Raw genomic sequence first — 26,885 nt, 5'->3', positions numbered from 1 at the left:
TAAATGGATAAGCTTTGAACTGAATTCAAACCCAAGCTATAAAGACATCACTTTGAAAGTCAAGTTAAGGCAGAGGAGAAATACAAGCAGCAATCGGTAGCAAAGTAGTCAAACATCAGTCCTCCAGCCTCCATACATACACATTCAAATCATTTTGAATCCAAACAAACGGAAGAAAACAATGTATATCTATTGAGAACTAATACAACCACACTAAAAACCAGAAACAAAGCATTGAGCCATATCAGCAGCTAGATAATGGACTTAAAACCAAAGCACAAAATACGATTCAAGAATGAAATGACGAAATATACCTCTTTTGGAGCAGAGACGTGGGACAACGAGCTTGAAATGACTTAACCACCACTAAGGTACGATTCCGAGAACTTGGACGAACAAACAAAACAAACTAGAGCAAAGACTGAACGAAATCGGAATTTCCGATTTCTCTATGCTTTCAAGAACTATATGGTTTAAGTGTGTTTCTTCCTCTCTAATGCTAGTTAAGTTTCAATATTTTCTCCAACATTTTTCCGTCCAACCCTCTACACTGAAAAGAAGAGAGTTTATATAGAGGGAGACTAGGCTGATTCGAAATTCGAATTCCCTCCTTGAGGATAAGGTTGGACAGCCACGAATCGTACAAATTTTAACGGAATGGGAACTATGGTCATCCGATATGAGTGAAGGACGATTGGGTGTGCAAGATCGAGACACCTGAATTATTCTCCAACGTTCTATGTACGAGAGGCTATGCGAGGACGGGAACGCGCGAGCTGAGCTCGAGTTGCGATTCTTTGCTGGATTTCGCACTCATTTTCTGAGTTGCTATCGCGAGGAAGAAGAACAGTACAGGGTCAGTGGATTTTTGATGTACGCGTCGGGTATTGTCGGTGTATTGCTGTTGTATGTTGTTGTATTGTATTGTTGCGGGCTGGGTTTCTAATGGGTATGGGATGGGTTTCTGTTGATTGGGAAGATTGGAATGGGCTGGAAAATTTAGTATTTGGAATTGGGTGGGCTGCTAATTGAATCTCGCCCAAAGTTGCCTTTAAAAGGGGTTGAAGCCAAGGTGAGGAAGGGCTAGGTTTGTAATAAGAGAATAGCCATATGATTTGCAAATTTAGCCAACTTAAGTTAAGAAGTTAACCAAATTGAGTTAATTAGCAAATTTGGGTAAAATTCAAATAAGATGAATTAATATTAATTAATTAACAAGCTTCTTAATATTAATGAAATAAAATAATTAACTTAATCATACACTAATTAATTTAAGAAATATAAACTATTGATTAACTAAATTAATTAACAAAACATTTAATTAAACAAACAAAAGCGTTTTTTGAAACATTTAAAATATGCTGACCATATAAAAAATTATATATAAAATATATTTATTATTTAAAAATTGCCAAAGTGACACAATTACATAAAAATAACTTGAAAATATTTTATAAAAAATAATTCTTTTAAATCGTTTGAAATTGAGGAAGCTTGATGATTAATTTATATTGTGGAGGTCCAAAATTGGGTGTCAACACTATTTACTTGCTAGTTAAAATCAAATGTAAGCATGAAACATTAGTATTGCAAGATTGACTAATAATATAGAATAAATAACTCAAAAGATAACTTACTCATGGTTAATTCTTCATTAAAAGCAGGAATATCTTAAATTAGTTGTTTCTCATTCCCCATTCGGTGAAATCACAAACCAAATCGATTAAATAAATCAACATGTATCGTGTTGCTTGCTTTGATTTTGAATTTTGTAAACTGACAATATTTGATTTGATTTGATTTTAGTTCTATTAAAAAAATCGAAGCAAGACAAATGTATATACACTAATTTATAAGTAACTAGTGAATTTGGCCGCGCTTCGCGCGGTGTGATTACCCATTTTACAAATTCCTTATTAATTTAAAATTTGATTTACTACTATATAGTTTATGAACTATAATGCTAATTGTTTTGAAAATTCTTTAAATGTTATAAACCATAAAGAATTGTTTATATATACTTTATAAATTTTAAACATGTTAGCTTTCATATAAAGTGTTGCTTGCTACAACAAAAAATTAACATTCTATTGGGTAGAAGAAAGAAAAAAACTATAGGTAAATAAATGAGTCAAAGATATCAAAATACTTGTGAATGATAATGCTTTATCGAGCAAGAACTCATATGTTAAACTGTTTTAATTTTTTTATAATGCATTTTTCAAGTTCGTTATTATTCTCTCTCAGTTACAACAGTATAATTGTAAAAAAAAAGTACTGACATACTCGTGTTTTCTTCACCTTTGATTGTTTCTTTGTTCTTCACAATTGTTTTATACTTCCCTTTTGCTTCAATACACTCTATAGATAGAAATGTTCTTCAAACTCCACAACTAGCACAAACATGTAAAAGAATAACTTATGAAAATTATAGAAACATTTGAGAAGATGATATACTTGTAGTGCTCTCCACTTAAACGAATGTCTGAGATCCTAATAATTTTACCTGAAATTTTTCTGTTGCCTGCACAAAAATGACATTTTTGATGATGATATTTGGTTGCCGATAATGATATGTAACTGCATATAATCACAAAACAATTATGATAAAAAAATAAAATAAAAAAGATAGCACACATACTACAAAAGGAAAGCAAACATGATTGAGTTTGATGATATTGTATACACTTAGGAAGAAGGATCAATTTTTATTTATAAATATTGCCTAAGAACTGTGAAGGCACAATTTAACATATATTGGGGAATTGCAACAGATGGCCAATTTGCCTAGCAAATTTATGATGAGTACGTTTGGGTTTTTCGGTTAGGTAACGATTGCTTCTAATTTTGCTTCAAATTCTGAGTTTTAAGTGCATGTTAAATCTGTTACAATAGTCATTTAAGGTGGAATTAATGATGGTGTCTAATTGCTACGTTTATTTGTATTTTATTTATGAGTCTTTTAAATTCATTTATTAGTAGCAGAAATGAAACAAAAAGAATACAGGAAAAGGTGAAAAATGGTCCTTTCATCTTTTATTAACAAATGAGATGACATTTGTTTTTTCAAACATATTACACAAATTAAAATTTAAGAAAAAGCTAAAAAAAAAATTAAGAAAATAGATAAATAAGAATCCTTGATTTTGAGAGGTGCCACATCAGCAATTTTGTATCCAGCTTTATATATATAGAGAGAGATTGGATTTTAGTCTTCTTATTTCACATGCATTGTAGCACTGTTAAAAATCCCCCCAAGGCTTATATAACCATAACATGTTGAATATATTTGGTTGGAGACGGCGGGCACAATGATTTCTCACAACTTGAATTTTATTATATCAAAGTAAGAACCCGCTTCGATCTTACAATCTTGATCACACTTGTTGCTTGCTTCAACAACACTCTTTACTTAGCACTCACTCTTGTTTTCTTTCTTACTTTCTTGGTTTGTTACTTACTTTGTTTCTTGCTTGGTTACAACTCAAATACAATCTAGCTAAGCATATTTTTTCTACTATATTCTAGAATATTCTTCTAACTACTTAATTCTAGAACTACCCTATCTAGAACATTTCTAGACTATTCTCTCTAGAATACTCATTCTAGAGATCTTCCTTCAATTCTCTATAACTCCGGAATATTCTAGATTTTTCTTGACTTATCCTAAGTAAATAATTAAGTTGGTGATGAATTCTTAACAATTGTTTATATTGGTTAGTTTCTTCAACTGCATAAGTGGTCTCGAAATCCCAAACTTCTTCTTCTTCTTTCTTGTTTTGGGTAGAAGTAGCGACATTACCTTCAGCTTTCTTGTACCAGCAGTCTCTAGCATAATGTCCTTTCTTTCTACAATTGTAGCACTTCTCCATTTGTCGGTTGTTAAAGCCTTTCGCCTGTTTGTTTTGTCATTGACTTCTTTTATGTTGATTCTTTTGGTCTCCCCCTAGCCGTGAGCTTTTCTCCGCTTCTCTTTTTTGATAGTCTTGTTTTTTGGTGAAGAGCGCCTTATCTTTGTCTTTTATAGTGATACTTGATAATGGCTTCTCTAAATCTTCTTCATTTTCCAACAGATTTTCCAACTCAGATAAATTTGGTTCTGTGGCCCACCTCCGTGTTGCTGTAATTATGTCTTTGTACTCCGGCCTTAGACCATGAACAATGATTCTTCTCATTCTTGTCTCCGTGATAACATTCTCAGGATCTAATTTTGATATTTCATCAGATAAAGATTTTACTTTTGAGAAGTATTAGGCTGATTGTCATATTCCGTTGAGAGATCGACAAAAGCTCATTTTCAAGCCTTTGTAATCTAGCATCATTCTTCTTTGTAAAAATCGTTGCCAAGGTGTTCCAAGCTTCTTTGGGTGTCTTGGCATCCTTAATTCGTTTCAAGAACTCATCCTCGATGGTTACAGTGAGAGCATACATGGTCTTTCCAGCTTTGACCTTCCACATTTTTGCTGCTTCAGCATCTGTTGGTGGTGTGGTGTCTGCTCCATCGATGATACCCAATAATTCTCGTGCTCTATGATCTGTAATTGCTTGCGTTGAGCTTCTCAACGCTATTGAGAGTGCTTGCGAAATCTGCCGTTGTAGCCTCCGACAATAGCTTGTAAGATTTTCTTTAAGTTACTACCTCGCTCTTATCCACTAGGCTTTGATACCACTTGTTGAATATATTTGGTTGGGGATGGCGGACACAATGACTTCTCACAACTTGAATTTTATTATATCAAAGTAAGGAGCCGCTTCGGTCTTACAATCTTGATCACACTTGTTGCTTGCTTCATCAACACTCTTTACTTAGCACTCACTCTTGTTTTCTTTCTTACTTTCTTGGTTTGTTATTTACTTTGTTTCTTGCTTGATTACAACTCAAATGGACCACCTCTATTTATAGAAGGTGATGGAACAATCTAGATAAGCATATTTTTCTACTATATTCTAGAATATTCCTCTAACTACTTAATTCTAGAACTACCCTATCTAGAATATTTCTAGACTATTCTCTCTAGAATACTCATTCTAGAGATCTTCCTTCAATTCTCTATAACTCCGGAATATTCTAGATTTTTCTTGACTTATCTTAAGTAAATAATTAAGTTGGTGATGAATTCTTAACATAACATGCTTCTCTACGGGGGCGTATTTATTGTGCCTTCTTTTATTAAAGCCCACACTTTAATCCTTTTTGTGATTATTAAAGCCCAAATAGATTTGAAGTGTTTTTAAAGCTTTTCGCCTTTGATAACACTGTGAATAACTCCTAATTATGTAGGTTATGTTTTGTTCACTAAAATAGACCTTCATCAGCTCTTAAAAGCTCAAAAATGCAGTCAAGTCTCAAATTTTTACCAAGTATTTTGCTATATATGGCTCTGTTCTTGTCAACTCATTCAAGTTAAGACTTTGACCATAATAATTTGTGGAATAAGCAAATTCTATATAACTTTAATAGAACTATTTTTCATAATTTAGTACTATTCAAACAAAGGGCATATTTAATTACCTCTTTGAGTGAAGAAAAAAGAGTAATTCATCACTCTATGCATACCATTATTTCAAAATATAGATAAATGAAGTTGTACCTTCGCCTAAGTTGGTTTGACTCTTTACTTTTGGTATTGCATTTGTGTCAACACGACATGGGTGTGGGCGTGGTGTGGAATCCGTACTGGATTTGATCAATCCATTTTTGAATACATTGACTAAAAATGACAGAGAAATTCAAAGACACAAACGATGATTTCTATAATAAAAATAAAAGCTAAGGTGAAACTGAAGAAAATGAAATAGCTTGTATATATAAATTTGTTAACATTCATGGTTGCATATCTTCTAGAAGCTAAATAGAGAAGAAGAAGCTAACTAGAGGAAAATAGAAGAAGCTGAAAGAGAATCTCAATTCACATACATTCCAACTTGATGAATTAGTTACATATGGATGGTATTTATACAATCTGAAATAAGCTCACTTAGTGACCCTTGTAGCTGTCATTCTCACTAACTAACTAACTTCTAACAACTTCTTAACTGCTTGAGTTGCTACTAACTCATCTATGATTACATTAACTTGCCTCTTGGTTTAACACCCCCTCTCGAGTTGATGGTTGAAACAGGTTCTTAAGTCCAATTTTACTCACTAAATATTCATGTTGTGATCTTCCCAAACCTTTTGTGAGTATGTCTGTCAGTTGCTTTTCTGTTGATACATGACCAGTTCTAACCATGCCTTAAATGATTCTTTCCCTTACAAAGTGACAATCAATGTCAATATGTTTAGTTCTTTCGTGGAATATAGGATTTGCTGTTGTTTGAATTGCAGCCTTACTATCACACATTAGGTCTATAGGTTGCTTCATATGTACTCCCAACTCTTTGAACAACACTATTAGCAAGTAAGTTTTGTAGTACATGCAACCATGCTTCTAAACTCAGCTTCAGCTGAACTTCTTGACACAATTTCCTGTTTCTTGGACTTTCAGGATATTACAGCTCCACCAAACTTCACTAAATACTCAGTAACAAATTTTCTTGTTTCAAGACAAGCACCCAGTCTGAATCACAGTAGGCAAAAAGTTGACTGGTAGCTTGAGATGGCATCAGTAAACCCATTCCTGGTGAGCCCTTGATATATCTTACAACTCTCAGTGCAACTTCCATGTGAGACCTTTTTGGACAATGCATGTATTGGCTAAGGATTTGAACTGCAAAAGCTATGTCAAGCCTGATCATTGTTAAGTACAAAAGCTTCCCCACTAACCTCTAATATGCTGTAGGATCTCTCAGAATTTCATCATTGTGTTCTGTCTTGGTAGATATATTTTTGTTATATTCCATAGAAGTCAGTTTCTGATTAACTTCAAGTGGTGCATTGACTAGTTTTGATCCACTTAAACCAGTTTCTGAAACTAACTCTAATGCATACTTTCTTTGGTACATCATGATTCCCTCCTGTGATATGGCTACTTCAATTCCCAAAAAGAACTTAAGTTCTCCAAGATCTTTCATCTTAAATTTGTGCGTCAACTCTTCCCTTGCCTTATTGATCAAGATCAGATTATTTCCAGTAACTAGTAAATCATCTACATACACTAGAATTATCACTAACTCTTCTCCTGACTTCTTGGTGAAGAAAGAGTAGTCATAGTGACTTTGAGTAAATCCCATCTGAACAAGAGCATCAGTTAGTTTCTTGTTCCACTGTCTTGGAGCTTGCTTAAGTCCATGCAAAGACTTATGAAGTTTGCAGAATATCTTAGACTCCCCCTGTCTAGCAAACCCTTCAGGAATATGCATATTTACCTCTTCCAACAAATCACCATTTAAAAAAGCATTATGGACATCCATCTGAAAAAATGCACCATTGTTTGGAAGCTGCAAGTGCTATCAATGACATGATTGTTACCATTTTTGCAACAATAGAAAAGGTCTCAGAATAATCTATACCAGCCTACTGACTATAACCCTTTGCTACTAAACGAGCCTTGTACCTTTCCACTTCACCATTGGATTTGTATTTCACTTTGTATACCCACTTACAACCAATGGGAACCTTACCAGGAGGAAGTTCTACAATAGACCAGGTGTGATTGGACTCCAATGCATCTATTTCAAGTTACATAGCTTGTACCCAAGAAGAGTCTGATGAAGCTTGCTGGAAAGATGAAGAAGGGCATATTTATAGGACTGTGAAAAATGAGAGTAAGAGACATATGAGGACATGGGATAAGAACAATTGTAAGAGGAGGGGGTAGCAAAACCAGTCATCCATCCAGAAGGATGTCTGATTCTGGTAGATTTTCTGGGTTCAATTGGTGATGGAACTGGTGGTAGAGTCTAAGAGGTAGGCTGAGTAGGTGGTGGTGGACTTGGAGGTGTAATATTGGACTGAACTTCCAAATGGAGAAACTCTAGAACAGGAAACAAAGGAGTGCCAAGAGACTTGGTATGCAGAAAATGGAATATGGACTCAAGAAACACTATATTTCTACTGATAAAGAATGAGTGGGAATGAAGATCATATATGTTGTAGCCTTTTTTAGTGGAAGAATATCCCATGAAAACACCAGGGGTAGCTCTAACAACAAATTTATCTGAAAGTGATGTGTTGGAGGCATAACTCAAACAACCAAACACTCTTAAATGAGATATGGAAGGATGATGTTTATAGAAAAGTTCAAAAGAGGACTTGAAATGCAACAATTTTGAGGGCACTCTATTAATGATGTACACAGCAGTAGTGACACATTCCCCCCATAATTTCAAGGGTACTCCAGCCTGAAACCTAAGAGACCTGGCTACATTTAGTATAGTCCTGTGTTTTCTTTCTACCACCCCATTTTGTTGTGGGGTGTAGACACAGGAACTCTGATGCAGAATTCTAAGAGTAGACATAAGATTTTGAAATTCAGTGCTAAAAAATTCACAACCATTATCAGTTCTTAACATCTTAACAGTAGTAGAGAAATAATTCTTTATTCTTGTAAGAAAATCTCTGAGAACAACAATAGCTTCAAACTTGAATTGCATCAGAAACAATCATGTATATCTAGTGTGATCATCTACTATAGTGAGAAAGTACATTTTGTTGTTGTGAGAGGGAACTCTATAAGGACCCCATATATCACAATGTAACATATCAAATGAAGACTTAGAACTAGAGCTACTAAGCTGAAAAGGTAATTTTGTGTGTTTAGCTAAAAGACAGACAATGCATACATGATTTGTAGGAACTAAATGTTTAAGACTCTCATGCTTCTTGATCACCTCCAGTGGAGCATGGTCTAGTCGATTATGCCATAGACTGCTGGAATCAGACCCTTGTTTAACAGAACTTACACAGCCATAAGAAGAGCATTGTTGAGATGGAGTAACAGTTTTATCCTTCAACACATACAACCCCTGATTCTCTCTACCAATCCTCTTCACCATACCATTGTAGAGATCCTGAAACAAGAAGAAGTCAGGAAAGAATGCCACAGAGCATTGTAATTCCTTTGTCAACTTGGAGACTGATAACAAATTAAACTGGAAGTCTGGTGAGAACAGAACATTAGTGACTAGATTATTTAAAACATGAGAGCTTCCTGTGTGAGATACTTGTACTGTTCCTCCTGTAGGTAGATAAACCTTGTTGTTTTCAGGATTTGAAACCTCAGTATAATTAGACAGCATATGAGAATTTGAGGTCATAAAATTGGATGCACATGTATCCACTATCCAACTAGTATCTACATTATTAGGAAATGAGTCAGTCCTGCATTTGCAGCCTGAGTGTGAACTGTCTCCTCATTACCTTTGCTAAGCATCTGAAGAATCTGAGAATACTTCTCTTGAGTGAAGTATGAAGGGAGTGAACCATGTGAAACTGCATTGGAATGAGTAGTTCCTAGACTGCATTGAGTTGATGTCTCAGAGTCAATAGAACAGTTCACTCCGGACTCAGGGTTACCATAGCTTCCTACATGGTTAGCAAACACTCATTTCTTCTTAGATAAGAGTCATTCAGGTGGATATCCAATCAGTTTGTAACATTGCTCCTTGGTGTGACCATTATAGTTGCAGTACTCACAAATTATTGAGCTCTTCTTTAGTGGTCTAACTCCACTCGCGGGAGGCATCCTACCTGAATAGTTCCCTCCAGAACTAGAGCCTCCTCCTGAAAAATTTCTCCATGAATTCATGTTACCTCCGCTGTAGTTATTTCTACCATTATTTACTCTAGTCCCTCCTTTATGACTGAAGAAACCTGCTCCTTCAATAGACTCAGCTACCTGACTTACTGGTGATAAACTTGCTATGGATCTCTGACTTTTCTGACTAATTACCAATGGATAGTCCTTGTTTAGAGTAGGAAGTGGAGACATCATTAGAAGTTGACTTCTACATTGAGCATATGTTTCATTAAGGCCCATAAGAAATTGCAGAAGTCTCTGATAGCCACAATGTTAGGAGTAATTACGAGATTCAGGACAATTACACCCTGAACATGGCATGAGTGCATCAAGTTGTCCTAGTTTACTCTTTTCTAGCATACCTAGTTTCATAGATCTGTTCCACAAAGCATAATTTGCAGATACAGTGAGCTGAAGAGAAATAAGAGAGCTACCTGGAGTATCATTTGGATGAAGAAACAGAGGACGATTGTGATCAATCACAGTTCGACTTGTGCCTAGAGTAGAAGAAGAAGTAGGATTAGTGGTTACGCCATCCATCACCATGATCTAGATCTTCCTGCTACACTGAAACTGATGAAGTGAGCTTTAGACAATCCTTCTTGTTGATCGTGGCTCTGATACCATGTTAACATTCATGGTTCCGTATCTTCTAGAAGCTAAACAGAGAAGAAGAAGCTAACTAGAGAAAAAGAGAAGAAGCTGAAAGAGAATCTCAATTCACATACATTCCAATTTGATGAATTAGTTACATATGGATGGTATTTATACAATCTGAAATAAGCTCACTTAGTGACCCTCTTAGCTGTCATTCTAACTAACTAACTAACTTCTAACAAATTTAACTGCTTGAGTTGCTACTAACTCAACTCATCTATGGTTACATCAACTTGCCTCTTGGTTTAACAAAATTTCTATGTTAACCTTTTTCCCTTTATCTCCTTCAGGAATTCTCCTCTTGATCAATATTTTTTCCTCGAAATACCTTCTATAATGTCTCATAATTTAGACATATATTATATATATATATATATATATATATATAAATTGTTTTTAGCCGAATCCCAGCACCTATATCCTTACCTATATCCATACCCTCCGAATCTTAAAATTTAGACCATTAAAAATCCTATATCTAGATCCACACCCCTATTGAGCACCTGCCGCCTGTATTGACCTTAAAAGCAGTCACAATTTCGATTAAGTAACTAAAATAAATAAGGGATAGTCGTACAATTAGCAAAATTGTGCCTAAATTAGAACTTTTAGTGTAATTTGTCATTCTTGTGCTCTCCCCCACAAAAAAATGACTAACATTTAATCCTTCTTTCTCGTCATATCTTGATATCCTATAATCGAGATGAATTTAAATCGAGTAACATAATCGGAGCGACCCTAACTTATTTAAGATTGAAGAGTATTAAATTGGAGTAACATGGTCAACTAAGATTTTTGTAGTCGAGTCTATCTTAATATTTGGGATTGAAGCGTAATAATTTATTGTTGTTTATGTTGTTTCAGTATATATCAATGCCTCTGTTTTGATGTTGGATTCAACTCCTCTTCCCTCCCTTTTTTGCCCTTTCATGTACAATATCTCGCAAATCATCCAAGAGATGTAAATCATACTAGGCAAGTCCAATGCAATGAACTCGATTAAGAAAAAGTTGATAGGGGAAATCGATCTCTGGCCTCCTTTATGGCTTACCACCTATTGCACCAACTCAGTCACTCAACGGGTTAGCCATTTATTACTTGTTTTTCTAATCTCTTACTGTGATTTGTACAATTTCCACTAGGACATGAATCTCTTCAACAAATTATATACTTTGCAAATTCTCTTTTCATTAGTTCCTCGTTTAAATTATTATACCAAATATAAATTATATATCTTTTCAACTTCCGATTCATAATATATCGTATATGAATTAATATATTTTTTTTATAATATGATGCTATTTAGTAATTCGTTTGTTTGCTTGCTTCTTTCAACATTGACATTGATTACTTGCAAAAATAAATCCTCCGTACGTCATTGATAATAAACCAAATGGCCAAGTATGCGCTTGCAAAGAAGCCAACTTATCACAAGGAATGTTTAACTAAAAATATATGTCTAACTAATTTAACTAACTTGAGAATTTAATTCAAATAATTATATATGTTTAATGTTAGGAATGTTTGTTAATTTCCTATGTTTAGGTATTGGTTACTAACCTATCTAATGGGTAACTACTAATTAGGAATTTGGATCATCTCCTTGTTTCTAACTTATTTAAATTTAAATTAAGAATATTTGACCAGGCACAAATTGAAAAAAAAGGAAAAAAACAAGACTTTTGAAAGAAAAAAAGACTATTGAAATATATAATTTAAAGAAGATATAGATATATATCCGTGTGGCTAATTATCATCATCTTAAGAACAAGATAAGAAATATAAAATTAATTTTTTTCTAAATATAAAAATTAATTATTCTTTTTAATCTTTTCTCCGTTTTGTTTCATGGTATCAAAGCCAACATCTGTAGGTATATTATTGGTTCCCGTGAACTCATATGTTTGTACTTAAAAACTGCCTCTACGAGCATATTCCTCTTAAGTTTGCAAATATACCTCTGAACTTTATAAAAATGATCAAATATACTCCTGAATTTTGTAAAAATGGTCAAATATACCCTTATGTGACTTTTATTTTAATAAAAAAAAATATTAAAATTGATATGTTCACTTCTGTTAGTTGAAAAGGGGATAACTATATCATTTTTATAACGATAAGATATAAGTGAGTCACTTCTAACTTGGAGTATATCAACTCTAAATCGTAAAGTTAAGAGGTATATATATTAGCACCTTTCCCCTATAAGTTATGCTCGTCTGGTTTATATAATACATGAATTCGAATTTAATCGGACTCTAATATGAATATCGTAAAAATAAAAAAATATATATACAAAGATATATTCTGATACAACGGTTCTTATAATATAAGGTGAATAGAAATATGTAGAGTGTTTAAACAAATCAACAATAAATTAAAATAAAATAAAATATTGACTCGTTCATAAATCTTAGGTCCAGCTTCTCTAACGAACACATTCTAATTGGCATATATAATTAATATTTTATAAAAAGAAACATTCAAAAAAAAAGAAGCTAAATTTTGTATATATGCACAAGTCAAAGTGCTGACATTTATTTATTTTTGGATAAAGTTAGCTTCATTTTTGCAAACTAACATCCACCAACCAAGAAATTTCTTAATATTGTAAATGCATTAAATCACATTTTTATGACCACACTACACTAGGGATGGCAATGGGGTGGATGGGTCGAATAACTAATTTTTCATCCGTGTAAAATAAAAGCGGGTCACATATTTTATCAATTTTCGTTTAATTTATTTTCAATCCATTCATATCTAATCGGATCAGCCCGGCCGCTTGTCACTCCTACATCACATCTTATTGAGTATTTTCGTAGAGTGATGCAAAAGAGATGTAATATTTTGTATGTCTACAAAAGTTGAAATAATTCCAATGTAAAATTTGAATGAATAGTCAAATTAAATCTTCGTCGTGATTTTTCGTATCAATGATGCATGTGTTAATTATGCGATGATTCCCGTATTATTATGTACCTAATGAACTTTCATATTTTTGAAACTAAAATCATATCAATGTTGAAAGGAGGGCTTTTAACAGTAAAGTTGCTTTCGTTTAACTTATAGATTACGAGTTCAAGCCGTGAAAGCAATCACTAATACTTACATTAGACTAAATTGTATGTATCACACCTATGAGGATTGCAGTCTTTTCTCAAATCATACTAACATGGAATGCTTTATACACCAATTAACTTTTTTTCCATATCATATCAAGAGTGTCATATTCATTGAAACCACCGAATTGTTCACCGTTACATATGGCATACTTGTTTTGTTTATTTTTTTTAAAAAGTTTTGAAAAGGACAACTTAATTGTTAAATGTTAAATAGTATAAGGCAGATCAACTAACTATAATGCATGACATGTTTAATTTATCTTATAAATAAAACAAATAAAAAAATCAACAAAGAAAAATGCAGATAGAAAATTTTGCTTCCCAACTAAAATCATACCCCTTCCGTCCCAACTTATATGTAATTTTCCCCTTTTCAAAAGTCAATTCGACTGATCTTTGAAACTAAATCCGTTCAGATTAATTCAATATTTTAAAAATAAAATTTAAATATTCAAAAACTATGCAAAAAGAACTATACGTAACGGTTCTTCTCATATTAATTAATATGGTCATGAAAATTACACATCTTAAAATATTGGTCAAAGTTCATATAGTTTGAATATCGAGAAGCGAAATATGAGAGATATTTTAGGTTCGAAGGAATGTCTTTTACTTTTATTTTTGATGGTAGTTCAAAATAGGTAGTGTTCCTACTTGAAACCAGAAAAAATATTTGTGAAGAAACTTACAAACATTAAAAAAATAGTGAGAGAGCTTTCACTCCTAGCTACTTTGAGAAAACGTATTATAAAAGCAAGTCTTAAATTTTATTTACACACATAATCATCCTTGTGCCATTTCACTTTGAAATCTTTCAATCTTAGCCAATTTTTTTTTTTAAAATGGCACTAATAGGCTTAGGCTACATTGAAATTTTCCTAGGTTTGTTCTGTTTTCTTTTGTTTTATTGCTTTAGACATTCAAATTATCCAATAAATTTTCCAATTTTTGGTATGTTACCAGGATTACTTTACAACATACAACAAATTCATGAAAGGTGCACTATGTCAATGAGAGCCTCAGGGGGGACATTTTTATTCAAAGGTCTATGGTTTGCAAATATGGACACATTAACAACAGTTGATCCAGCTAATGTTCATTATATCATGAGTGCAAATTTCATGAATTTTCCTAAAGGTCCTAAATTCAAAGAGATGTTTGATGTTTTAGGTAATGGTATATTCAACGCGGATTTGGATATGTGGAAGGTTCAGAGGAAGATGACGCGTGCCCTCATCACTCATCATGAGTTCTACAAGTTTTTAGTCAAGACTAGTCGCGATAAGGTGGAGAAAGGACTAATTCCGGTTATTGATCATGTTTGTAACAAGGGTTGTGTTGTGGATTTGCAAGATTTGTTTCAAAGGTTCACTTTTGACACAACTTGTATATTGGTTACTGGATATGATCCTGGATGTGTATCGATAGATTTCCCTGATGTTCCCTTCTCGAAAGCAATGGATGATGTTGAAGAAGCTATTCTTTTTCGTCATGCATTGCCTGAGATTGTTTGGAAGTTGCAAAGATGGCTTAGAATTGGAGAAGAAAAGAAGATGATTAATGCTCAGGAGGTATTGGACTATACTATAGATAAATACATTTCCAAGAAGCGCGAAGATTTGAAGGAAGGAGACGATTTGAAAGAGAGTGAAGAGGGATTTGACCTCTTGACATTTTACCTAAAGGATGAAAAAAGTTTGGGAGTTAAGTGTGATGACAAGTTCTTGAGGGACAATATATTGAATCTTATGATAGCAGGGCGTGACACGACTAGCTCTGCTCTCACATGGTTCATTTGGCTTGTGTCAACAAATCCACAAGTGGAAAAAAAGATTAGGGACGAAATCAACTTTGTTATCCCTAATGAAGAAGTCGAAAAATTTAAGCTTTTTAATGTTCAAGAATTGAACAAACTTGTTTACTTACATGGTGCATTGTGTGATTCACTAAGGCTATATCCACCGGTGCCATTCCAACACAAGGAGCCTCTTGAGGAAGACATACTTCCAAGTGGACACAAAGTTCATCCAAAGTTAAAGATTATGTTTTCATTGTACGCGATGGGGAGAATGGAGTCGATTTGGGGGAAAGATTGTTTGGAATTTAAGCCAGAGAGGTGGATTTCAGAACGAGGGACGATTAAACATGAGCCATCATACAAGTTTTTGGCTTTTAATGCTGGACCAAGAACTTGTCTTGGTAAAGAAGTGGCTTTTACACAAATGAAGGCTGTGGCTGCTGCTATTATTCACAATTATCAAGTTGAACTTGTTAAAGGGCACATTGTTGAACCAAATGCTTCTATTATTCTCTACATGAGACATGGTTTTAAAGTTAGGATTAATAAGAGGTGGACTTAATTATTAAGGATAATATTGTATGTATCAAGTATAAGTATGTTTTGTTTGTTCAATTTGTTGCCTATTAATTTTTTTATTTACTTTCATATAGGGATGTAAAATTTCATTAATGAATTTGTTGTATGTTTGTTTGGTATTTGATTTTACAAGTAAGTTGTTGAATATATATGTGGATCTCCTATAGGATTAAGAAGTAGCCTACTTAAAGTAGAAGTGTAGAAAAAAGGTTGAATAAATAGAGGTAAAGTATGATTCTAAATCTTCCACTAATTTGGAGTGTGGAAACTAATAAAAAAAGGTCCTTCGGATGATTCAGTTGGTTTGGAGGGACCCGTGATTCATACCCCCTTTATATATGAGTTAACGGTGTGAGTTTTCTATCCTAAACCATTATCAAATGTTATCGAAACACACCTCAACTATCATGATTTGTTCACTTTTACAATTTGAAATATTACCATCATTCAAGTAGGAAAATTGAACAACTGATAGTTAAGGTGTGTTCGGATAAACATTTGGCGATAGTTCAAATATGAGTCGAAACACTTTAGATGTGCTTTTGATCCTTTCATCCTTTATATATATAGGGTTGTCCATAAACTGTTTGAAGGAAAGCCTCAAAGAGAAAATAAACACTATGCTTAAAATGGCTCTCACTTCTCTATTGGCTTCAATAGGGTGCCTTGAAATCTTTATAGCAATATTTTTCTCTTGTGTATTCTGGTCTTTAGCAGATAACAAACATGGCCTACCAAGAAATTGCCCGATTTTCGGAATGTTCCTGAGCCTTCTTATGCATATACATAGAATTCATGAAAGAAGTGCAGAGGTACTTTCTTGCTGAAAGGCCTTTGGTTTACTAACATGGATATTCTTGGCACAGTGGATCCTGCAAATGTGCACTATATCATGAGTGCAAATTTTCCGAATTCCCTAAAGGGCATGAACTCAAGAAGATTTTCAATGTTTTAGGCGATGGAATTTTCAATTCCGACTTGGAATTGTGGAAGAATCAGAGGAAGCTCGCGAGAGAAATGATCATTCATCAGAGATTCCACAAGTGTTTGGTGAAAACCAACGTTCACAAGGTCGAAAATGGCCTGATTCCCGTTCTTGAATTCGTAGCTAAAGAAAGCAGAGTTCTTGATTTGCAAGATGTTTTCAAGAGATTAACACTTGATACAACATGTATGCTACTCACTGGCTTTGATCCTGACTGCCTCTCTCTTGAACTCGTGGACGTTCCCTTCTTGAACGCCATGGACGATGCTAAAGACGTATGTTTCATACGCCATTTGTTGCCCAAAAGTGTTTGGAAGTTGCAACAATGGCTTGGATTTGGGACTGAAAAGAAACCACGCAAAGCAGAGGAAGTCCTTGACCAAGTCATTGGCAAGTATATATCGATGAAACATGACGAATTGAGCAATGCAACAAAATCCGAGGAAGATGAAGAGAGTTATGATTTATTAACATCATACATGGTAAATGATGCAAAAACCAAAACAGGGCAAAAGTTTGACGACAAGTTCTTGAGGGATACCATACTGAACTTCATGTTCGCGGGGCATGACACAGTTGCCTTGGGCCTTACTTGGTTCATCTGGCTAGTTGTCACACACCCCGAGATTGAGAAGAAAATAAGGGAAGAACTTAAGGCAATGGTCTTGTTGGGAGAAGGTGAAAAACGGAGGCTTTTTAAGGTGGATGATGTGAAAAATGCAATATATTTACATGCTGCATTGTGTGAATCGTTAAGGCTATATCCCCCTGTTCCAATCCAGCACAAGACTCCACTAGAACCCGATATTCTCCCAAGTGGACACCATGTTCATTCGAATATGAGAGTGATGATTCCGTTATATGCAATGGGGAGGATGGAATCCGTATGGGGATACGATGCCTCAGAATTCAAGCCAGAGAGATGGATTTCAGATCGGGGAACCGTTAAACATGAGCCATCTTACAAGTTCTTTTCTTTCAATGGAGGGCCAAGGACTTGCTTAGGGAAAGAAGTGGCATTTACTCAAATGAAAATTGTTGCTTCAACTATCATTCATAATTACCAAATTGAAATGGTAAAAGGCCATACTGTTTGTCCCAATATCTCTGTTATGATCTACATGAAACATGGCTTTTAAGTTAGGATTAAGAGGAGGTGGGAATAGTACTTTATATGTGGAAGTATATATGTAGTCCACTCCATCTGTTTTATTTGTTTGTGTTACTTTCATTTTTTTTGTATGTTCTAGAAATAATGTCTTTTTCCTTTTTTGACAACTCTTTTATTTGAACTTTCTACATTGCATGCTTAAAACTCCAAGACTAAATGACATTCTGGTACATTCTATATATTTTTAGTTAAAAACATGAGATTCAAATGTCTTCTTTACTTTTTTAAACTTCATATCAAGTCTAAATCAGACAAATGAATTAAAACGGACGGAGCAACTCTTTACGGAAAGTAACTTGGGTGAAGTGCATTACTCACTTTTGGGATGCCATTTAAATTATATCCTATTTTATTTTATTTTTTCAAGTTTATCTGCATCGGAAACAAATTCAGAAATACGCGACTGAAGTTAAAAATTTCGCATCTCAGTTCGAACAATTTTATCTAAAGTGTGGCCTCGTAAAAGCTAAACATCATATATTTTGGCTTGAAGTTTGGTAAGGTTTGGTAATAATACCAACTTTAAGCATTTTTTATTAAAGCTGTAGAATTGACAAGGTCAAATTAAACTTGAGATATTCTTTTTTACGTAAGTTTAACCGGAGTTATAACTCCGAAGATTTTTAAGTAAAGTTATAACCTTAATAAAGTCAAACTTCAGATATATTTTAATTTTTTTTATAGCTAATGTATAGGTAAGATATATTGTATAGTCAGTGTATACTTTCTATAACTTTTAGTAAGTTATATTGTATAGTCAGTATATAGCTAATGTATAAATAAACTATACTATTATATAGTCACTGTATATTTTCTATGACTTTTGACAAGTTATATTATTATATAACCGATGTTTATTTATTATAATTTTCTTATCTATTTTTTATATAATAAAATATGACTATATTTATAATAAACTAATTACCTTATTATATATATATATATGCATTATAAGTGGGAAGATCTTAACTTCAGAGTTGGATTACGATTTTACCCCTTCACTAAATTTAAATATTATTAAAAAAACTAATTAATAAAATATTAAATAATAATTATATGGTATTAATCCATTATATTTCTAGATAGAATCAATTCACAAAATATTAAATTTGTTTTCATTCTAAAATGGAGTTTGGTAGATGAAAGTGTTTCGTAACAATAAAATGCAGTAAATTATATCCTTTAAAAACTGAAATATTCTTTAACATTAAAGAACAAAAATGTCATTTGAATTACCATACATCTTAATATGACACACATATTTAGATTTTAGTCAAAAACTTTACATTTCTCAACTTTAACCAATCTAATTCTCATAGATGTTATGTATATCATCAATTTTTAAATGACTTTTATAATTCTTGACTGTTATACATACCAAAAAAATGTTTTCAAAATCACTTTATATTAATGCATACACTTCGTTATTCCAATGTATAATTGTTGATGGATGATTATTGGTGGATGTAATTACATTGCTCAACACAGTCACTTTATGTTAATGCATACACTTAGTTATTCTAATGTATAATTGTTGATGGATGATTGGTGCTGGATGTAATTGCTCATCACATATGCAATAAAAAGAGGTAAATCTATTTATGCTTTTGTTAGTTATTGGGAAGTTCCTCCATTCTTTTAAACTAGAACGGTTTCTCTCTTTAATTTTTGTTATTTAAAAGTTTTAGAATTCATTAGTTATTTTATTGCTTTTAGTCTACTCTATTTCATCTTATTTTTGAATATTTGTGGGATAAACATAATGTACATCAGAAGTTGTATAATTTATTGTGATGCTATATTAATGTAATGGATATTGATAAGTTTTTATATATTATCTTCAAGCATTATGTGAGATCTTCACAACTAATAACTCATGTGAAATTTATAATTTCTTTAAACTATTTGATATGATTGTCAAATTGTCCATTTGATGTTAAGCTTTAATTTGGTGTTACACTCTTCTCTTTTGATTAATTAATTTTATGAATGGCTATTTATACATATTGTAAATGTATTTAAATCATTTACAAATATTTATACTAAGTAGCGTGCAATACACATAGATTTTCTATCCTGAAATTCAATTTTTAAAAACTATATAGAAATCTTGTAGTAATTACGAGGGACAAACGTGCAACACACGTTCTCAAAAACTAGTTATATTAAAAGTGGGAAGCTCCAATATGCAAAGTTGAATTACCATATTACCCTCACACTAAATTAAAATATCATTAAATATCTAATTATTTAAATACTAAGTAATAATTATATCATATTATACTAAATACTAAAAATAAGATGGTGTAAAGTCAAACTTTGAGAGACAAAAATATTTCATAGAAAATTGTTAGAAATTATTTCATAGAAAGTTGTTAGGAATTACTTTTTTTTTTATATATAAACGCTTTATCTAATTCTTTAAAGAACCGTTATGTTTAAATGGATTAAATTTGTTAATTAGATAAAACGTTTTTATATAAAAAAAAAGATAATTAAAGCGTTTATCCTTTATTCTTTATTCTTTCTCTATAATTAGTGTGGTTAAATTTATTATCCTTTCTCTATAATTAGTGTAATTAAATGTATTGAATTATTAGTAAAAACAATCAACCTTTCCTCTCCTCCATGTCTAAGATCACTAACTTCTGAAAATTAACTTAAACAACTCTTCACCTTTTCATCTTATCCTATAAATCTTTAGCAATTGCCCCCTGTTGATGTGAATTATTAGGCAATTTTCAGGTATTTTTGTTTTTTTGAAATATTAATATTTGTTTTGATCCTGGTATATTTAATTTAAACGTAGCCCGGAAGTAACAAATGAGAGTGGTTTGTAAAAGCAAATGCCAATCTTGTCCTCAATTATCATGGCAAACTATTTGTGTCCCTTACGCAAAGGCGTCATGAGATAATACGTGGCCAGTTAAACTATTTCGATAGCTTAACCATTATTTTAATAAGGCAATGGCAAGACTTTTTAATGACGACTAAGGGATAATATTGTGTTCGACTGATCTGACACAAATAGTAACAAAAATACAAATATATAAATCAAATATGAGTACTATATTAATACTTTTAAACTTTAATTTTGTTGAAATAATCGCGACTTAAAATATGAAATTTGTAATCTTTAAAATAAAAACTTGCTAGCTGCTACAATCCATTATACAATAATGTATATATATAACTTAAACTCACACGTAATTACCTAATAAGCAACCTGCCATATAAATATTTTTTACACTGTCGATACATATAACTTAAAACTCCAATCATATTCACATCATGACTCTATAAAATAGTAAAGTTTTTATCCATAAAACATGAAGTAAACCATGGCTTTCAATTTTCTAGTATTAGCCTCAATAGGTTACATTGAAATATTTGTAGCAACTTTTTTCTTTTTTGTGTTGGCTTTTGGAGGAAAAGGTGACTTTGGGAGGAAATGGCCATTTTTTTGGAGAATTCCCAAGCCTTTTTTTCCATATAAACACAATCCACCAAAGCCTTACAATATTATTTTCAAGAATTGGAGCTACTGCCTTAGTAAAAGGTCCATGTTTTGCAAATATGGACATTTTAGGGACAGTGGATCCTAAAAATGTACATTATATTATGAGTGCAAATTTCCAAAATTTTCAGAAAGGACCAAAATTTAAGAAGATTTTTGATGGTTTAGGTGATGGAATATTCAATGCTGACTTTGATTTGTGGAAGAATCAAAGGAAAATTGCTAAAACATTGATCACACATCATACATTTCACAATTTTTTAGTGAAAACTAGTTGTGATATGGTGAAAAATGGACTTGTCCCGGTCCTCGAATTCATGGCTAAAGAAGGTATAGTTTTCGATTTACAAGATGTTTTTCAAAGATTCACGTTTGATACGACTTGTATATTAGTGACAGGGTTCGATCCTGGCTCCCTCTCTGTCGATCTTAACAACATTGCCTTCATGAAAGCAATGAATGACGCGGGAGAGGTCATGGTCATACGTAATTTGTTGCCACAATGTGTTTGGAAGTTGCAAAAATGGCTTGGAATTGGGCCTGAAAAGAAATTACGCGATGCTAGGGAAGTCATTGACCGAGTTATAGGTAAGTATATATCAATGAAACGCGATGAATTGAGAGCTAAAGGAGAAAAAATGAACGAAAAAGAAGAGGAGGAGGGTGTTGATTTATTAGCATCATACATAGCTAATGATGATGGAGAAATAAAAACAGGGCTAATGTTTGATGACAAATTCTTGAGGGATACCATATTGAACTTTATGATCGCGGGGCGTGACACAACTAGCTCAGGACTTACATGGTTCATCTGGCTAGTTGTGACACACCCCGAGATTGAGAAGAAAATAAGGGAAGAACTCAAGGCAATCATCTCGTTGGGAGAAGAAGGCGAAAAACAAAGACTTTTTAAGGGGGGCGAATTAAAAAATGCAATATATTTACACGCTGCATTGTGTGAATCGTTAAGGCTATATCCCCCGTTCCGTTTCAACTAAAGACTCCACAAGAACCCGATGTTCTCCCCAGTGGACACCGTGTTCATCCCAAGATGAGAGTGATGGTTATTTTGTACGCGATGGGGAGGATGGAATCAGTATGGGGAAAAGATGCATTGGAGTTCAAGCCAGAGAGATGGATTTCAGAACGAGGAACAGTGAAACATGAGCCATCTTACAAGTTCTTTTCTTTCAATGCAGGACCAAGGATTTGTTTAGGGAAAGAAGTGGCTTTCACACAAATGAAAGCTGTGGTTGCTGCTATTATCCATAATTATCATGTTGAAATGGTGAAAGGTCATGAGGTTTGTCCTAATGTATCTGTTATCCTCTACATGAAACATGGATTTAAAGTTAGGATTAGGAATAGGTGGACATAAACATTTTTTGGTGCTCCCTCTTTTCATTTCCTTCTGAATAAACTGTCAAAAACACATCTAAAGTATTTTGTTTTTTTTGAGTTTCATGTCTGAAGTACTTTCACTAAATATTTATCAAATTACACCGACTATAAATTATTCACTTTTCCTACCTGAACGATTATGATAATTCAGGTAGGAAAAGAGAACAACTCATAGTTAAGGTGTGTTTTGATAAATAGTTGGTGATAGTTTAGGTAGAAAATAAACTCACACACGTAATAGTTCAGGTATGAAATTCACAAAAAATTGTGATAATATATGTGTGTTTTTTGACCATTGACTCTTATTTTCCTTTTTTTGGTGTACTTGGAATCCATCGAAGATTGACATGTCGAAAACATTTTTAATGGATTTTTCATCGAAAATCTCTTAACGACGAGCTGTCCTTCCAAAAATTTGCATTTTTGTTTAGTAGTGAGCCCTTCTTCATGAATTGGCAAGGTATAATGTTACCTATGTTTAATCATTCAGTATCCGGAGTTACTCAATCGATTAATTCAAATTCGTTACTTGTATTTTATGTTCAAATAATGAAGATGTCATTAGTCCAAAAAAGTAAAGAGCAAATGCATCGTCCCTTATAGCAATGTGCAATAATATAATATAGTAGATCTTTCTATAGGAATTTTTTGCTGTAATAATATCTCATTATGAAGTCAAATTTTTTTAAAACTAATTTTTATGCTATATTATAACAATATTTTATTATAACAAATAAAATGACAAAAACGACTATATTATAAAAATATTGACTGTTTGAACAATTTTCGTACAAGTCAGAGACTTTTTTCTAGTGTTGTGTACTATTTCCATCTTCTTTCTTTTTCTAGTTTGTCAAATAGTGTTTGGTATTCATATGGAGCGCGACTAGTTCTCGTATTGCTGGGCCTGTTTCTGAGGGCAACACTCACAATAAAAAATATCATTTTCAGAAGCTTAAATCTTGATTCATTCCATCACCATCCATTTCGAACTAAATTAACTTTTTTAGTTGGAGCTATACAAAAGAGTTTTTTCTTTAAATAAAAAAGAAAAAATCACGCCTATTAATTTCTTCATCTTTCCATTCCCCTATCCAAGAGAAAAAATAAATGAATATAAATAATATTTTTTTCTTACTCGATACTAGTTTATTTTCACATATAAAAATAAAAATAGAATAAAAGAATCACTACGTGCCGTATTTATCAGTACAGTGTTTATTGATTAATTATTGGAGAAATAATTAGTACGTGATAGTGTCTCCACATTGTCACACTTAATTTGTTCCCTAATAGAGCTATCTAAAAGGGCCGGCCCAGCCTCACCCAGATCAAGCCTTGCGGACCAAGAAATTTGAAGTGCTAGGGCGGGCTGGCCCTTCATTTGGAAGGGCTTGAAAATGTTCAACCCAACCCAATCCTAGAAGGGCTGAGGGCTGAGGCGGGCTAGCCCTTTTTTTCATTTTTTTTCTTTTTAAACTTATAATTCTATAACATCAAGAAAATGAGAAGATTCTCAAATCAAATATGGCAAACAATTGTGATGTTTCAATAACACTAGCAAAAAATCTAGTGTAATACCATATACGTGAGCTAGATAAGAGAGTGACAAGATAGATGAGAGGGAGGTGAGGACACGAAATTTGTCTATGTATCTTAGATACATGTGAATCTACTTGGATAAAGTGTATCTAGAACAAATTAACCTAATTTTGAGTCCATATGTTTTGAGATACATGTATCTGGACGTACCAAAATCTCTTAAGATTCATAATATTACAATATAGCATATATTTAAATAATTAGATTATATACTAGTGAGATTATTGTAATTTACCATTAAATAAAAAGTTTTGGCCCATGGGGCGATCCCAATCCGGCCATGATGAAGCCTCAAGGGTCAAGGGCTTATATGAGCCTGACTTATAAGCCCTAGTTTTAAATAGGCTTGAAAAATCATATCCCAATTTTATCCCAATAATAGATTGGGTTGGACCGGCCCCATTAGCTAAGCCCGTTTTGACGGCCCTGTTCCCTACAAACAAGAAAATAAAATTTGAAAACATAGAACATCAAGAGAAATTTATTCAACAACTAGACATTCACTCTCTTTTTTTCCTTATTGCAGCTTTGACCGAAAAAAAAAATACATAATGAAAATAAATAATCCTTTCACCCAAAAAAAAAAAATATACTTTTAAATCTTAGTAGTTCAATTGATTCACTATTATTATTAAGGGAGTCCGAATCTCCCTCTTCCTGTTCTTCTTCAATATTGTCTTCGAGAAAAACGTATTTCATATTATGTGACACCCGACATCGGTACTAGCACCAATATAACCTTTATTGGTATCAACTTCTTTATTTTCTATCTTTTTCATTGTAATATTTTAAAAGTGTTTCATCTTTATCGCTAGATTTGTTAGAAAATAAACAAGATTTTTAAAAGAAAAAAAATAAGGTTTTTTAATGAAATTACTCAAGAAATGGATTTGAAGAGATCTCATATTCAACGATTGTCATGAATATAAACGTCTTTGAATCCCGCTTGGGACTCCATTTTATCGTGTATATCTACGCCAACACATCAAAGAAAACAAAAAATCTTTCCGATTTGACATACGTTTATCGTATGAGATAATAAGTATTAAAAACACTGTTAAACTTGGCATGAATTATTACTTTAGTCCTCTAACTATATTTGACAGCCTTAAAAACACACATCTACTTGGTCGATCAGAATGTCCTTATTTCACAGCGCTATAACATTCTCAAGTTAGAGTCTGACTATCTCTATTCTAAGTAGCACCCGAGAAAGCACACGCTAAGCAGATCTTTACCAAAGCCATATCTCCATAAGCATCCAAAGCTGCCTACTCATTGGTAGTGAAAAAGCAAGAACATAGATATGTTTACGAAGCCAAGAGCCACTCATCTGAGCCAGCGGATTCGAATTCTGCTATGCCGGTGCACAAAGCAAGCACACAAGGACTGCGTAAATCTTTGGTCTGTCTATCATTGCCCATGTTGGGCTGACTCCTTTTTTTAGGCAAGAGGACCCCTACTGATATTGACTGACCTGTTGATAGGCTATAAGTAGGCCGTTTGCTATTGCTATAAGGGCTGCTCGCCTTTATACGGCTTGGCTTCGCTATCGCTCGTAATGGTCGACAGTATTCCTGCCATACCTGAATTCCTATTATTTAGAGCTAGAAGCTTCGCCAGAAGCAAGCAAGATGAGGTCGCTCTGCTTCGTAGACAAGGCTCGTTCCGTACTTTACTTACGAGCTCGTGTAGTACTCACCCCTATCTCTAAAGGGGCTTATGCACTCCACTCGCTGTCTACTAAACGAGCGTTAGAGCGAGCGAGCGAAGCTCTCAATTTAGTGGCTTCCCTCAACCTCCTCTTTCATTTCCGCTTAAGCTTCCCCGGTTTGTGGGATTAATTGATTGGATACCCGAGAGCCATAATCTTTCCTAGGAACAGCTTCTACGACGATAGGCATAAAGGCATGATTAGTTCCACAAATCTCACTGCACTGACCATAGTAAACTCCTTCTCGTTGTACCGAAATACCCTTTAAGTGAATTTAAAAACACCCCTCTTATGCCACATGTGCATATATGTAGAATTTTCTGCTGACGCGGCATACACATAAATATATGTTATAGTAAAAATATTTAAAGAACATTTATATAATCAAATGTAATTTAGCAATTTAAGAAGATAAAAAAACTTCTTTTTTTCTTTTTAAAGATTTTCTTTTTCTAATCACCCCACCCCATCCTCTAACTAGTACCCCTAGCCTCACACCTCACTACCCAACCACCCCAAATAAGATTCTTTTAATTAAACCCCCTTTTTTTAAGGGGAGAGGGGTGGGATAAGAATAAAATATATACTTATTTTATTTTAAAAGTAATTTTTTTGGGGGTGGGGGAAGGGGGTGGGGTGGGGAGGAGTCGGGGTAC

At 33.3% G+C, this 26,885-nt stretch overlaps 2 protein-coding genes and 1 pseudogene across 2 annotated transcripts; all 3 read left to right on the top strand.

Moving 5' to 3' along the window:
* The first annotated feature begins 14,271 nt into the window (after positions 1-14,271).
* Positions 14,272-15,909, top strand: LOC102606192 (alkane hydroxylase MAH1-like). Its single transcript, XM_006346727.2, has one exon. It carries the CDS (start codon positions 14,305-14,307, stop codon positions 15,820-15,822), a length of 1,518 nt encoding a protein of 505 aa, XP_006346789.1. The 5' UTR covers positions 14,272-14,304; the 3' UTR covers positions 15,823-15,909.
* A 520-nt stretch (positions 15,910-16,429) lies between these two features.
* LOC102605855 (alkane hydroxylase MAH1-like) lies at positions 16,430-17,980 on the top strand. The gene has a single exon (XM_015308480.1). It carries the CDS (start codon positions 16,857-16,859, stop codon positions 17,961-17,963), a length of 1,107 nt encoding a protein of 368 aa, XP_015163966.1. The 5' UTR covers positions 16,430-16,856; the 3' UTR covers positions 17,964-17,980.
* A 3,356-nt stretch (positions 17,981-21,336) lies between these two features.
* On the top strand, positions 21,337-22,890 carry LOC102605514 (alkane hydroxylase MAH1-like; annotated as a pseudogene).
* Positions 22,891-26,885: the final 3,995 nt, after the last annotated feature.

The sequence above is a fragment of the Solanum tuberosum genome, unplaced genomic scaffold (genome assembly GCF_000226075.1).
Source record: "Solanum tuberosum cultivar DM 1-3 516 R44 unplaced genomic scaffold, SolTub_3.0 scf00086, whole genome shotgun sequence".
In the NCBI taxonomy this organism is placed as follows: Eukaryota; Viridiplantae; Streptophyta; class Magnoliopsida; order Solanales; family Solanaceae; genus Solanum; species Solanum tuberosum.
Note: the sequence above shows the minus strand (reverse complement) of the source record. Positions and strands in the feature narration are given on the sequence as shown.